Source organism: Neophocaena asiaeorientalis, unplaced genomic scaffold (assembly GCF_003031525.2).
Source record: "Neophocaena asiaeorientalis asiaeorientalis breed wild unplaced genomic scaffold, Neophocaena_asiaeorientalis_V1.1 scaffold198, whole genome shotgun sequence".
Taxonomy (NCBI): domain Eukaryota; kingdom Metazoa; phylum Chordata; class Mammalia; order Artiodactyla; family Phocoenidae; genus Neophocaena; species Neophocaena asiaeorientalis.
Window position 1 is genome coordinate 5,676,453 of NW_020175221.1, and position 15,896 is coordinate 5,692,348.

The 15,896-nt window shown below is 40.4% G+C and overlaps 1 protein-coding gene across 1 annotated transcript; it reads left to right on the top strand.

Annotated features, from left to right (window-relative positions):
• The first annotated feature begins 11,059 nt into the window (after positions 1-11,059).
• On the top strand, positions 11,060-12,173 carry ACTBL2 (actin beta like 2). The gene is given in 3 exon segments (XM_024765381.1): positions 11,060-11,171; positions 11,174-12,036; positions 12,039-12,173. Coding segments are annotated over 3 exon segments (1,110 nt in total).
• The last annotated feature ends 3,723 nt before the right edge of the window (positions 12,174-15,896 follow it).

The following is a 15,896-nucleotide window of genomic DNA, read 5'->3' on the forward strand; positions in this document are numbered from 1 at the left end:
GCTGGGCTTGTGGCTTGCTTTGCCCAGCTAAATGCATGGAAGAGATGCTGTGTCATTTCCCAGTCTAAGACTCAAGCATCCTTGCAGGCTTCGACTTGCTCTCTTGGTAACCTGCCCAGCCAAGGGGAAAAGCCTGGGCTTAGCCTGCTGGAGGATGAAAGACCCTATGAACCAGAAATGGGTCAGCCCAGCTTTCCCAGCTGAAGCCCCAGAGATATGGGGCAGGGGCAGGGGCAGGGAGGGTATCTTTGTATATCTGCTTTTGATCCATATCTTTAGCCAATTTTTCTACTTCTGACCTGAATGTACCCCCAGTTTCAGAAGTACCTGGGGTCCCAAATCACTGAGCCTTGCTGAGTCTCTGCAGGATGAACATTATTGCTTCTGGGCCTCCCCTACTCCTGGCTGAGGTTTCCGTTCCCTCAAGTCAGCTTGCTTAACCCTTGTTCACACCTTTCCTGCGTTCAAAATGTTACTGCTCTGCGTCTTCTCCTGCTCTCTTTGTCCTTGATTTTATTGCCTTTTACTTCCTTACTGCAAAGTGTAGTGGTGCTTTCAGAGAACAGGTAGACAAACACATATGTTCAATCTGCCAAATAAGAAGAAATCTCCTCACGTCATCTTCTAGATGAGGACACTGAAGTCACAGCAGCTCAGTGGCTTGCCCAAAGCCACCTAAGTGGTTAGTGAAACATCTGGAACCCCCCCGGAGCCCTGGGAGCAGTCAGTGTTCTTTCCTCTCTTCCATGCTGTCTCCAGGACTATGCCAGGAAGCCCATGTAACAGGACTAAAGGTTATCCTAGTCGATATGATTGCAGGTTTCTTCTGTACAGCACACAAGATCCTTCAGTGCCACTGTCTGTGCCATCCTTGACAACCAGTAGTATTAGCCAATTCGCCACACATCCTGAAGCAAACAGTAAAGATATACTGTATATTGTATAAATATGTGATCTCTGCTGATGTCTAAACTATCATTCACATAGAACTGTGAATTTTTGTCTTACAAATGATCTGCAGATGTTCAGACACAAATTAGAAAATGTTCAAAAGGTATTTAGAATTCTAACTACCTAAACAAATGCTCGTGCTCTAAACAAAACTGCAAGGTATATATAGCGTCCTTACTGGACAGGTAAATCATCTTGAACCAGTAAGAAGTGGCCAGAACTGGGTGCTTCAGAACAGTGTCAACAACCCTTGCTGATGCCTAGTGGACCACAGACCAGTTATAGGTTTCTAGTTTCTGCCAATAATCACCACTGACTGTGAGGAAGGGCATGGTTCACGTGGTGGGGTCACTTATGAGAAGCCTACATGGGCTGCCACGACCCTCCCTGCCCTCTCCATGGACCATGCTTAGCTCTACCGCAGGACTCCAGTGAGCATCAGGCCAACACGGGCTCGAAGGTGCAAACAGAACCCCCCAGCGGTACGAAAGCACTGCATCTAGATCAGCAAGAGACTCCTCTCGCCTTTTTCTACGATTGTACACTGTCTAAATCAATGAATCCTGAGAAACAGTTTAGTTTCCACCTCTACTCAGTGTAGCCACCCCTGACACAGGATGACCAATCCCTACCCGGCTTATGGAATTCAAACCACTCAGTATTGGCTTCAGGGTCTTTCACCAATTGTCTACCTCCCTTTAGCTATCCCTAACTTCCTTTGCTTAGCACTTATACATAGACTCCTGCCCCATACAAAGGGTCTGCTCAGTCCCCATTAGGGCCCTTGCCAGGGCTGTTCTGCTTCCTGCGCTTCACCTCCTTTGCAGTAATGATAGTTGACCACACCTACTGCACTCTTGCTCTTACTACGCACTCTGCTAAACGCTTTACAGGCATCATCTCTTGCCAAACCAAAGACGACTTTATGCGGTAGATACACTTATCTTCAGCTTAGAGAAGAGGAAACTGAGACGTTGGGAAGTTCTGGAATGCCCCAGTTTACAGACCTAATAAGTGTGGGGATGAGCCTAGCTCTGCCAGATTCTAGAGCTGTGTTCTTAACCGCTATGTTTGGATAGTTACTGTAGAACCAGAGCAGGGCAGAGAAGTTTAGATTTTATGTGGTAGCAAATCTGGAGCCTGGGAGATTTCAGTATACATGATTTAAGAGTTAGCTGGCAGTGGTCTTCAGAAGGGTTTGGTGTTGGAAGAGTTATTCAGCAAAGTACTCTGGAACTTAGCTAACCGTGAAGTGACGCAGGCCTGAACTAAGAGCAAATAGGGGCAGAAATAAGAAAATAGAAATTATTTCAAAGAATACCCAATAGAATTTGATGTCATACCACATTATGTTAAAAAAAAAAAAAAGAATAAAATGGTTAAGTCAAAAATGACCCCCAAATTAGAAAATTGAATGATTTTGAAAATCTTGAGGTCACTGGTATAAACAGAGCATATTGGAGAAGCTGATGAGTTTGGTATTGGATGTGTTCAATTAGAACTTATACACAGAACATGTTGGAATGTTATCATAACCCAATCAATCAAGTATCCGTTTAAAAATAAACATTGTAAGTAGAGGTCAATACCCAATGATTAAACAACTAAATTTGCAAGACCCTGTGGTAGGCACTGTTAGAAATAAAATGTGGGCACGATCTAGAGAGTATAGTGAGGGAGACAACAATGTACAAAATAACACAAAACAGAAAGGGATAAGAACTACAACAAGAATATAAGCTAAGTGCTGTAGGATTGAGAAAGGCAAGAGATTAATTCCTTCTGGGGAAACTGGAGAGCATCTGAGACTGATGGAAGGCCAAAGGACAGAGAAGATGGAAAGGACATTCCCAGTGGAGTAACCAATATCCAAGGGAATGGGAGTCCAAGGGAATGGGAGTAGCAACTAGTCCAGAAGCCTGAGACATAAGATTCCTGGATGGGGGAAGAGAGGATGGGAAATACCAGGCTTGGGAAGTAGATTGGAGCCAGATAATACAGGGCCCTGAAGTCTATACTAAGCTGTTTGGACTTTGTTCCACAGCGAATGGGAGTCATCCAAAGTTTTAGAGCAAGGAGTGACGTGTGAGTCATATGCTAACCTTTCATTTCCGTAAATGAATGTTTGATTTACATAAAATAAATAAAATTCTGCTTTATATCTCTCCTCAGTCACTTCACTTCCTTTGGCAAAGCTGCCCTTGGGTTAATATTCCTGAATTCTTTTGCATTTTTATGTCCCACACAGTACTTCTAATTAACCTTCTATCTAACCTGAAGCCCTTCTTCTTTCCTTTTTGGTTAGAACTGAAAATATCATCAATGTTTACCAGCGATACCATCAAAATAATTTTTCTTCTTTTATTTCAATCCCAAAGTCTATTTCAGATACTCTACTAGTTTGACCCAAATTCCATTTATAGCTGGATGTAACAAAAGGAGGACTTGCTCTGAATGCTTCAACCAATGCTTTCCTTGGGCAAATTCTTATATTGTGGCGTCTTTGGGTGCCCTTTTTCAAAGAACTCATAGTTTCAGAGGAAAGGGATCTGAAGAAGTGAAAACACATTCATTTCCCTCATAAGGACAGAATTCCTGCTTTAAAGAGGAGGAAAAAAGGTCCAGAATGAGATAACACCATTTAAAAACTCAGTCCATTCTTTTTCAACCTGTCCAACCAAAACAGGAGAAAATTGGAGGCACTAAACCTCTTAATTTTCTCTTCAAAGCAGCAACAGAGACAGTGCACCAAAAAACAGAGTTGTAATGCATTATATTCTCAGCAATTTTCTTCTAATTGTTTAGTTAAAATCCTTCCTTCTGTAAAACAAACCCATTCTACCATATCCCAAACTCAATAAAACAATGAAGAACAGAACTTCCCTTCTTGCTTTTACCATATTTCAAATTGAATTCCTTTTTAAACTCGTAAAGACTAAGTATTACATTGGACAGTTGTCATGTAATTAAAGAAATTCAGCACCATGGTATTTTTTCTCTCTTGTGAATACCAGCTCATCCCCAGAACAACAAAGGATCCCAGAACACAGGCTTCCATCTGTCTTTTTCCCTCCCCACCCTTCCAAAACACATGCTCCTCTTCAGTTTCTCAGAACATATTAAACTCACATGCCTACATGGAGCATGGATGAAGTTGGGTGGGAGCAATGCCACAGGAACATGGGGGTCAAGGGAGAAAGGAGAACTTGCACCCCTGCTAAAGGGTGTAGCTGCTATTCAGCTGTAGTTTGGGAATGAGGTCCAATGTTGCTTGATCTTCCTTTTTTTTTTTCCAAGAGAAGTAGGAATTCAGGAATCTACTTATTTTGCAAATACTTAAACTAAAAATTTAAAAAACCTTTGTAGAACACTACGTGGACCAAAGAAGTTGTGCCCTGTCTGCATGCTCTGCATTACACCGAGGCTGGCCCCGATGAGCAATCCAGATCCTGCACCAAATACTAGGACTGTCTTTTCTGTAGCTTCTTCAGTGTTATTTTTCCTGGACCTCGTGACATAACTAAAGGAAGAGAAACCATCAACAGGCAGGTGTAATTCTGATATTCCACTGCCCTCACTTTCTTCTAGATTTCCTACCTTCTCTGTAAGTTCTGTCCCCCCCTCTCCTAAACTCTACCCCAAAGGGTCTCCTTGCCCATTCCTGTCAACAGATAATGTGCTGCCATGCCATCAGCAAAAAGATAACTAAGAAAACCCTCAGGAGGCCTTACTAGTCCCAACTACCAGAAATGATTCCCCAGCTGTGTCTCCTGAGATTCCCCAGAAAGACTGCTTCCCTTGACTTAAGAAAGAATAAACTACGTTGAGTCATATCCTACCAGTCAAAAAGTTTTCCCCTGGAAAGTAAGTTACGTTGCCTCCAAACCCCAAGTTAGCCTTCTTATCCTGGGTCTTCCCCTTCTATATACTTGACCCTGGGCAGCACATTCCCAGAGCAGCAAACACTCTTTCAGAGAAGAGAGACTGCTGTGTTCCAGCATTTGACAATCACAATCCCGTTGTGTAGACAAGGACTCATAGATGATCTTAATGAAAATGTGCAAGAAATCAGGCATGATACTTGAGCAGTCACAAAGCCAGTCTCCCCAGAATGAAGAAGAAACAGCAAACACAACTTGGTGGCTGAAAGGCTTTTTTCATGTTTTGTTGTTTGAGTTTTAATGAAAGACTGGACTCAGTAAATTAGCCTTAAGGATCTCTCCAGCCCCAGCCTGTGTCAGATCATACCTACATTCAGAGTGGTTTCCTCTGTCTGTTAAGTTCTTCCCTTCAAGTCCTTTCAGGCCGTGGGTCCCCTCACACTCAGTGAATTATCTCAGCTCCCAAGTGAATTATCCCTGACTCCAGCTCATATTCTTAAGATGGTCTGATCATTAAGGTCTTTATTTTGACCTAACATTTTATTATTCTCAAGTTTTGCCACCTTCACCTCTATAATCTATAGTTCCTAACCGTTTTGGTTGACTTCTACTCTTGGCCTGCTTCAGAGACCGTCAGATGGATTCAATTACCCCAGGCTCTCCCATGCTCACCACGCTTCCTAAATCCCTTGAAAGTAGAAAGTCCTTGCCACACTTTCTACTATTCACCCTTGGCATGTCATGGTCAAATCTAGATATTTGGAGACAATGCCATTTGGGGTCTGAAGACGGACACCTGGAGGACTTCACTTCCCACATGGCTGCAATCCAAAGCATTCATTTACCATAATGATTTAGTTTTTGCTTTTTAGTAGCCCATCCTACTATTCCCTCCTGCAATCACTCTTATGCTATTTTCTTATTTTAGATAATAGATTCTTTCTCAGTCCAGGCATTAAGTCACCATTTCTTTTTCTCCACTTAGAGAATGAGAGGTCTTGATATTCCAATCAATAACATGGAAGAACCTGCTAAAATTCTCAAGAATTTTATTTGCTTTTCTTTTGACTTCAATATTCAACCTGGCCTTCGCTCTAAGATGGTATTTGGACACTTTAAGATGATGTTTCCCAACAGGGAATACAAAGTCTTCACAGGCATAGTCCTAGTTGGCTGCCTCTCTCACTGGCTGCCAGTCAGATGCCCTGCACCCTTTCTTTAAGCCCATCTCCAGGCAAAGCTCTGGAATTGATCTGCTGGACACTGCCGCTATCCCTCTGTGTATCTTTAGTCACTTTTCTCATTAAGCTTCAGTTTAATCCTTCTAAGATGGGTACCTTGTGAGGATTGTCATGATGATTAAAGAACTGGTGTGTGTAGGAAAACATTTAGCAAAGAGATGGGCACACACTAAGTGATCAGTATTCACAATTTTTGCTGTTACTCTCTCCACCTTTCAGAATCACAATACAGCTTGGAGCTTGCCTCAGTCTTGGATAATATCTGCTTCACATCAGCAGTGGCCAAGCCGCTGTGAATACTGACATTTCCATTTGCACAACCTTCTTCCCCTGCTTCTCCTCCTCTTTCCTTAGAGTCAAGATATATTCCAAGGTTCACCTACTGCACACAGGAATCCATTCCTCCTCTTAACAACTTTGTTTACAAGTCAATCGAACTAACTAAAAGCTGATCTATGGCATACTTTAAAGTTAAAAGTTAGGAAGAACTGCCATAAAATTCATTTCCAGTATTGTTAAACATCAGTGGGGAGCCCTATCACCCTGTGGACTGAACACTGGTCTTCCTCACAGAAAGTAGGCCAGCACAGGCTGGGGGCTGGGAGCTGTGGTAGCTGCACCACTAAAACAATTCTTACACCCCAATTATCCTTCCAAGTGCTTCCTGGAACTGACCACGTGGCACCTCACCTCACTTCAAAATGCCACTTCGTCTTCCCTCTTGCCCACGCCTGCCTTAAACAACAGATGAGTCAGATATACACACGACTGTACATAAAATAGGTAACTAATAAACACCTATTGTATAGCACAGGGAACTCTTCTCAATACTCTGTAATGACCTACATGGGAAAAGAATCTAAAAAAGAGTGGACATATATATATATGTATAACTGATTCACTTTGCCGCACAGCAGAAACCAACCCAACATTGTAAATCAACTCTACTCCAATAAAAATTAATTTTAAAAAAAACAGGTAAGTCGGGTTTTATTTGAGGGAGTGGTTGTTGTACTTATAAATTTTTCATGTTTTTATAAAATATTATATATTAAAACAAATAAACAGAAAATCACTATAATTATTAGCAGTAATTGATTCTGGTAGATTTATCATAAGAAATTATTAAAGCTATATGTTAGAGACTTCTCCTGAGTGAACAATTATAGTTCCCAAGCCACTTTATCAATATGAGATGTAAATATTAGACAGTATTTAACCATAAAATAAAGCAGTTCTTAATTTTTCAAAAGTGGTCAGCTATATCAATCTATCAATGAACAGATCAGCGTGTGTCATGAAAAAATCTCACTACCTATCCATCCATGTATTTGTTTATTAAACATGTATCATATCTCCACTAAGAGCAGAGTACAGCTGAAGGGGAGTCTCAGAGCAGTCTACACAGTGGAAGAGGTGTATATATGTGTGCAAAACCTACAAAGGCCAAAAGAGAGTGGGGCACAAGGAAAGAAACAAGTAGAGAGCAAGGAGGAAAGTAGCTGGCCTCAAGTTCTAAATTGAATCCCTAGGGTGGTAGCAGAAAGGGGCCTCATTAAAACTCTGTCTCAGCAGTTTGGTTAAGAGATGAGAGTCTGGGGACAGAAGATGATCACTGAGACTTGGCCTCTATGGACACATGGCCAAGGGGCCCCTAGTCAAATCTTCTGTGCACAGAGGGAAAGTTACATCCAATTCTAGAGTTCTCTCATGCCTAATGGGACCCAGACTCCCATCCCAAACCCTTACTGACACTTGTGTAGATACCTAGTTCCAAATACATTTTTGATTCTCTGATTTTTTTCCAAGTTGGTTGCATTCACACCTGCGATATTTCCTCCACTGACCGCCAGCAGCCTCCTGTTCATCCTGAGACTCAGCTCAGGGGTCCTCTTCCCTAGCCTCGCCCTTCCCCTCCCCCTCACCCTAGCTTCAAGGGCTTCTCCCTCCTCCTTCATATCACCCCATGCTCCTTCTCTCTATACAGCAACCATGATTATCTGTATACTGGGGAATTATATTCAAAATATGGTGCAAGCCTGGTGCAGCCCAGGCCGTACCCCATCAGAACACAAGCTGGCTACTCTTGCATCAGTGCAAAGTGACCACATGTCAGCCTGCTGAGGGGTGACATTCACCCACCAGGCATTTAACCCCTTAAAAATAAGGCTGTGTTCTATTCACCAGTACATCACCAGAGCCCAGCACATGGGAGATGTTTAATAAGTATTTGTGGATTTAATCACTAGAAGGTTACTTGGAAAAGGCAAGGTGATAAGGAGCTTGTGATGGGGAGTAGGGCACTGCTCCAAGTCACCTTTGCTAATTGTCCTTACGTATAATCCCACACCCCATGCCCTCCTTGGGGTTTTGTATAGCTGTGTGATAGTCAAACTAGGCCAAATGTAAAAGAAAATAATATTCTGGGCTTCCAAAAGTTAATCATAAAGGCCCCCATAGGATTTAGGTTTAGGTAACTAACTAAACGTATGTAAATTCCAGTTGGTTATGAAATCCTTACCTTCAGGCACAGCCTCCCAGAGCCCAGCCTTTGTAAACCCATCTTCCTATGTTTCACTCATACAAATTCTTGCTACTTTTAAAAAATTTAATCAGTCCCACAGATGATATTTTTAAATGGCTGTTGAATTATGATATGTTCCTCTTGTAATGTTGGGGGTTAATTAAAAGAACTTAGTCTTATTTTAAGAATACAGAATTGATGAAAATTTCTCTTGGGACATCAAAATTAAACAGGGGTTAGAAGGTCTTCTAGCAAAAGCACACATCAGCCTCACTCTCAAGGCATCAATTATGCTGTGTGGACTCATTACCATCCAGCTCTCAGTTCAAAGGCAATTCTAAGGAGAGTGCTATCATAAATGTAGACTCTAAAGGTTGTTCTTGGTGTCATATGGGCTCCTATATCAACAAGGCTTTGTTTTATATTCCACACTAGAGATTCATAAATAGGAACTGATGCTAAATGCAATGTTGTGGGGTTCTGGTTTTTTGTTTTTGGGTTTTTTTTTCAGTCTTGTAGGATGTGCATGTAGTTTGTAACAGGTCTAAAAAAGAAAAATACATTTCCAGAAGCACCATCCTATAGCAATAAAATATTGTTTTAATCAAAAGCTTTGTTGTGCTACAAGAAAAGGAAGTACACAAAACCATTCAGTGTGAAGGTCTGAGGGTGAAGTTCTTCAATTCTGTTGACGGAGGAAATGATTTTGCAGTTACAGAAAAAATTAAGGGAAAAGATAGTCTTAGTGGAAAAAAAAAAAAGCAAAGCTATGGATTTGGTAGTGAAGCAGACATTTTTTCATGACTGGTTGTCAGAAGGAAGGTTTTAAAGTCACATTATAGGGTAAAGCACTGGAAAAATCCAGAGAAAAATAATTCTATATCAACTTGTAGACAAAGAAGAGGGTTAGACACTCACAGCTTGGTGTTACCATGACTCTCCAGGAAGCTCATGGGCAAAGACACTGCCTGGTTCTAGCTTGCAACTACAGGATACACATATGTCCAGTACTGTAGGGCTGCTACTACCTCTTACAAAGTGACCATTATTTAGTTGATTAATTAATTAACCAAAAGGAAGGTTTTGGAGAACTCAGACATGGGCATGAAAAATTTATTTGCTTTAGAAGAGCTGACAGGGGAGATTATATCTTATTTACCTAATACGTATAGGAACAAAGTAATGAACTCCCTTAATTGTTCTTTCTTTGTAAGACATTACTAATATCCTACATTTTATCATGGTACACATATTACCAGGTTGTCTGTATTTCTATATTAAAACTAAAACTCAGACATACTATTCCTATGAAATGATCAGGGGTAGGTAATATAACCTAAAATTGAAGGAAAGCTAATATAGTACTTACTATTTCAATTGTGTACATGTTAACAATTACAGATACATTTGATGTTATAACACAGTATATGAATCTTGAAGATCAAACCATTTTAAATATCAGTGCAAATACATTACTTTAAAATTTACCTTATCGCTAAACTTTGTTCATTGCTGTATAACTCAAGAGTTATTGCAAATAAATAAATAAATTTTTTATAATCTGCACTTTAAGAAGCCACACAAGATGGCTGAGCAATCAGCCTCTGTGCAATCAACATGGACACAATAAACCTAGTTCTACGAACCATGTCTACCCAGAGTAATGCTTAATGAAATTTGGTTATTAGAAATTTACATCAGAAGAGAAAACATGTAGTGGTTTACTTTATTGATTTTTCTTGATCTCTAATGGCTTAGAAGTCTGTTAAATATCCTAAATTTTACACGATACAAATGCATTATAATTACAGCTGTCAGGCCTCTCTTGGCCATTCATTATTTTCATTCATTAAAACAGTTTCTATCATGATGATATCCTGTGGGGTTAGAAATCTAATGGGAAAAAAAAAATCTTGAAAAAGTTTGCAAAGTCAAACTCGTAAGAACAATACATTAAGAATGAAAAGTCAAAGCTAGTTAGAGAAAATAGACCCGGAAGGTAAATCGGGGAGGCAGTGGCCCTTTTGGCAGTGTTACCCATACCTCACACTAGCTTCCTTTCATCTTGCTTTTATATCCCCCATTGCATCATCATAGTTATCTAGACACTGCACCAAAGCAGGCTGACAGCCATGTGTGGGTTGCCTATTTGGTGTGGATTTGGCCATTTGGTAGGCAATTTTCTCCTTATGAAGCAAGGTCTACTAATGATTTGTATCATCATCATTATTATTAATACCTCAGAGGCAACCCCACCCAGAAATGCTGAGAACTGTTGGAATAGGACATGGGTGGTGCCAATGTGTACCTTTAAATACCTGTCATCACAGCACAGGCTCCCCTCTTTGAAGGCAGCTCTGAAGTGTTTTCAGCCTGTTCATTCTCTCTCTTGCCCACCAGAGTCTGGTACTTACTCTATATTTAACTTCTGTTCACTCATCTGGAAGATTCTGGCCAGCACTATGACTGACGACGAGCTGTCTGCCTTGGTGGTGGATAATGGGTCAGGGATGTGCAAAGCAGGCTTTGGTGGTGACGACGCCCCCCGAGCTGTGTTCTCCATGGTAGGGCACCCTGGCACCACGGAGTCATGGTAGGCATAGGTCAAAAGGACTGCGACATGGGGGATGAGGCCCAGAGCAAGAGAGGCATCACGACCCTGAAGTATCCCACTGAGCACAGAGTGGTCACCAACTGGGACCATATGGAGAAGATCTGGCACCATGCTTTCTACAACGAGCTCCGCATGGCACTGGGTGAGCATCCCATCCCCCTCACCAAGGCATCCCTCAGCCCCAAGATCAACCAGGAGAAGACTCAGATTATGTTCAAGGCTTCCAACACACCTGCCACGTATGTGGCTATCCAGGCTGTGCTGTCCCTCTATGCCTCGGGCTGGACCCCAGGCATCATGACGGATTCTGGAGATGGGGTCAATCACACTGTACCCACCTACGAAGGCTATGCCCTGCCCCATGCCATTCTTCATCAGGATCTGGCCGGCAGAGACCTCCTGAAGATCCTAACAGAACGAGGCTACAACTTCACCACCACAACTGAGCGGGAGATGGTTCGCGATGTCACAGAGAAGCTGTGCTACGTGGCCCTGGACTTTGAGCAAGAAATGGTCAGTGCTGCTTCATCCTCCTCACTGGAGAGAAGCTACGAGCTTCCCGATGGGCAGGTGATCACCACTATGAATGAACGCTTTCAATGCCCTGAAGCCATTTTCCAGCCCTCATTTCTGGGCACTGAGTCCAGTGGGATCCACGAGACAACATTCAACTCTGTCATGAAGTGCGATGTGGATATTCGCAAGGATCTGTATGCCAACACCGTGCGCTCTGGAGGCAGCACTATGTACCCTGGCACTGTTGACTGGATGCAGAAGGAAACTGTAGCCCTGGCACCCAGCACCGTGAAAACCAAGATCATAGCTTCCCCCCGGAGTGGAAGTACTCCGTTTGGATTGGGGGCTCCATTCTGGCCAGCCTGTCCACGTTCCAGCAGATGTGGATCAGTAAGCAGGAGTATGATAAGGCTGGGCCTCCCATCATCCACAGGAAATGTTTCTGAATGGGCTTCCATGCCAATGCGTTTACACTGTCCCCAACTTCTAGGTCATAGCAATGGTTCTGCTTTTATCCACTTGCAATTGAGTCAAGGTAAATCTTCCACTCTCGCTAGTGGGTAAACCAGCAAACTCATCTCCATCCAAGTACTGCGGGCTCCCCACCAGCTAACCATATCTTGACCTCTATCAATTTAAGGAGGATTCTGAGATCCTATTCTATTTTCTTTACCTTTAGGGTTCAAAGACATGTAGACTTGCTTAAATGAAAAGAAGTGACAAGGAGTAAAATGAGGAATGTCCTTTCAGAATTTTCAAGCTTTAAATACTAGTTCTTGCTTAAAATATTTAACCATAGCAGGCTGTACCACCCTGTAAAAAAATGTGTATGTATTTAGCAAACATGTCTTATTAGTTAGAATTTTGGTTTTGTTTTACTTCTTTGTAGAGAGATAATGAACTATATGGATGAAGAAAATCCATATTTACATAAGCCCTAAGGAAATATTTTATCTTAAAATATACTGATAAATCTGGCTATCTGAGCAGCTAATGTGACTTTCTTAATTCCCCAACAGTCACCATTTTAGTGACTCCTTATTTTGTTTTCCTTATTAAATTAGCATAATGGAACAGCAGCGTTCCATTAATATTGTTTATAAATCAACTATTTTCAGCTCAGAATGGAGTTCTGCTGGTCAAACACATATTTTAATGTCTAACTTATCGAAATATGTATTTAGCAAACATGTCCTATTAGTTAGAATTTTGGTTTTTTTTACTTCTTTGTAGAGAGATAATGAACTATATGGATGAAGAAAATCCATATTTACATAAGCCCTAAGGAAATATTTTATCTTAAAATATACTGATAAATCTGGCTATCTGAGCAGCTAATGTGACTTTCTTAATTCCCCAACAGTCACCATTTTAGTGACTCCTTATTTTGTTTTCCTTATTAAATTAGCATAATGGAACAGCAGCGTTCCATTAATATTGTTTATAAATCAACTATTTTCAGCTCAGAATGGAGTTCTGCTGGTCAAACACATATTTTAATGTCTAACTTATCGAACTTCATTATACTTGTAAAACAGCAAAACTACTACAGCTAAGGCCTAACTTTTAAAATAGAAAGAAAGAGAAAGACACTGTAATATTAAATTAATTAATGTCAGTATGCTGCAGCTTGACACAGATAATTTTATTTCTATTGCTTTAGCATAATAATGCATGTCTTGAATAATTTCTATAGGCTATGATTTTGGATATTTCTCTTATCAAGGATTTCACTGTGGGAAAACATAGCTGCAGCATCTTTGAAAACTATAAATTCTAGTATCAGTATAGTATTTCCAATTTTATTATTGGAAAGATTTTAGAATAATTCTGTTTCATTATGTCCAGTAACTAGCAATACCTCTTAATGTGAAGTGTCTCTAAGATATCAACATCTTAGAAAACATCAGTGCGTCTTCCTATGTTCTCTAAAATTTTGTAATGAATCTAATGGTGATTTTCAACCAATTTTAAGTACTAGCACATTTATTTCAGTCTATTCTGTGGTTTGTCATTATCTGAATATCAGAGATATTTGTATTTTTCAGGAGTTTTTTTCTGAAATTTTAGAATATTTGGAGGGTTGTTGCTTATTAAGGCATTATCACATTCTCAGGAAAAGAGGAATTTCTTCTCTTTTCCTTTTAGTTAGGAAGCTTATATTTGTGTTTTAAATCTCTAAATTGGAGTCTTTATGCATTTTTTGCTTTAAAATTTTCAAAGAATTTGATTGTTTCTTATTTTCTTTTATATGACAACACAATTGTTAATTCATTTAACCAAAATTAACCTCCAAAGGCACTTTATTTTATGACTTAGAGTTTGCTTTCTTCTTTAATTAATTTTAAATAAACTAATTCATACCTGAATTTCCTATAATTTCTCCTCAGTTCTTCCAAATAAATGTAGAATGATCCAGAGAGAACCACTTTTTATATGTGTAACCTATTTATCCGTATGTTATAATTATATACCTGATACGTTTGACCATGTAAACATTAACAGGAACTTTTAAAAAAAGAAAGAGAGCTAGTAGATAAGGTTATACATTCCTTGTAATCTCAGTTAAGTTAGGTTTTAGTGGATGAACTGGTCTTCAGGTCATTAGTAGGCAGAGATAATAGCAATAATAATAATAGCTTGAATTTATATGCTGCAACAATTCCCGTTTGCAGAGTAGTTCTCACAAACACTCTGACCTACATTGTCAATTACCAGAAAAAAAATGTATCTCCCCATCCACAGAAAATTTCTGGGACAGGTAAGGTGAACCTCCAAGAGAGGGAACTATTGAGCCCTAGATCATTAGCTGAAAATATGAATTCCATAATGCAAACAAATTTAAACCTAGGGTCTTTTGGATATTCTCCTATTCATCAACGCTGACTGAATAATGGATGAATTTAATGAGGAAACATTCTATCTTGCAATTTTAAATTTTAGAATCAATGCCATCTTTTTTTTGTTTACATCTTTATTGGAGTATAATTGCTTTACAATGGTGTGTTAGTTTCTGCTTTATAACAAAGTGAATCAGTTATACATATACATATGTTCCCATATCTCTTCCCTCTTGCGTCTCCCTCCCTCCCACCCTCCCTATCCCACCCCTCCAGGCGGTCACAAAGCACCCAGCTGATCTCCCTGTGCTATGCGGCTGCTTCCCACTAGCTATCTACCTTAAGTTTGGTAGTGTATATATGTCCACGCCTCTCTCTCGCTTTGTCACAGCTCTCCCTTCCCCCTTCCCATATCCTCAAGTCCATTCTCCAGTAGGTCTGTGTCTTTATTCCTGTCTTACCCCTAGGTTCTTCATGACATTTTTTTTTCTTAAATTCCATATATATGTGTTAGCATATGGTATTTGTCTTTCTCTTTCTGACTGACTTCACTCTGTATGACTGGCTTGTTATTCACCAGTGGTTCACCAGATGGCACAGCACTGAGATAGCCTTTACAGATGAATTTCACACCGTTGTAAGTGATTCCCACCCTCCCTGGATGAACTTTTCCAAGGAAAAGTGATAAGTTCCTCCTTTGTGCTCCCACTGTATCATTTACATGCATATAGCATCATCGCACCTATAACATGTGTCCACACTCTCCCACCCTCACCCATCAATCAGTGCCTGGAGGACAGAGACAGGGATAGTATTCGTCCACCTTTGAACCAACCAAGATTTTCCTAATGCCAGACATAGATGATTAACTCAATAAACGTGGTTTGAATGAATAAACGAGTGAATTCATGGAGTCTGGTATACATCATGAATGTCACAGTTTTGCATTATCTATTTCTTACCACTCTATTCTCAGCTCCTGTCTGCTAGTATCTGTCACTTTTGCTGTGTTGTCCTTCCTCTAAAGCATATTTTTTCTTTTTCCTTTCTTTATCTCTTCTCTTTTCCATTCACTTCTCCTATGCCTCTCAGCCTACAGAGCTGGATTTTAAAAGTTTTTGCTTGTCAATAAAAGTTTCCCATTATTCTGATTTATCAAAGGATCAATCAACCTCATCTTTTGGAGTGTGAGCTAGTTATGAAGCTACTAAAATTTTAGCCTAAAAAAAGAAAGAGAGAGAAGAAGAACAAAGAGGGAGGGAGGGAGGGAGGGAGAAAGACAGAAGGAGAGAGAGAGAAAGAAAGGAAGGAAGGAAGGGAGGGAGGGAG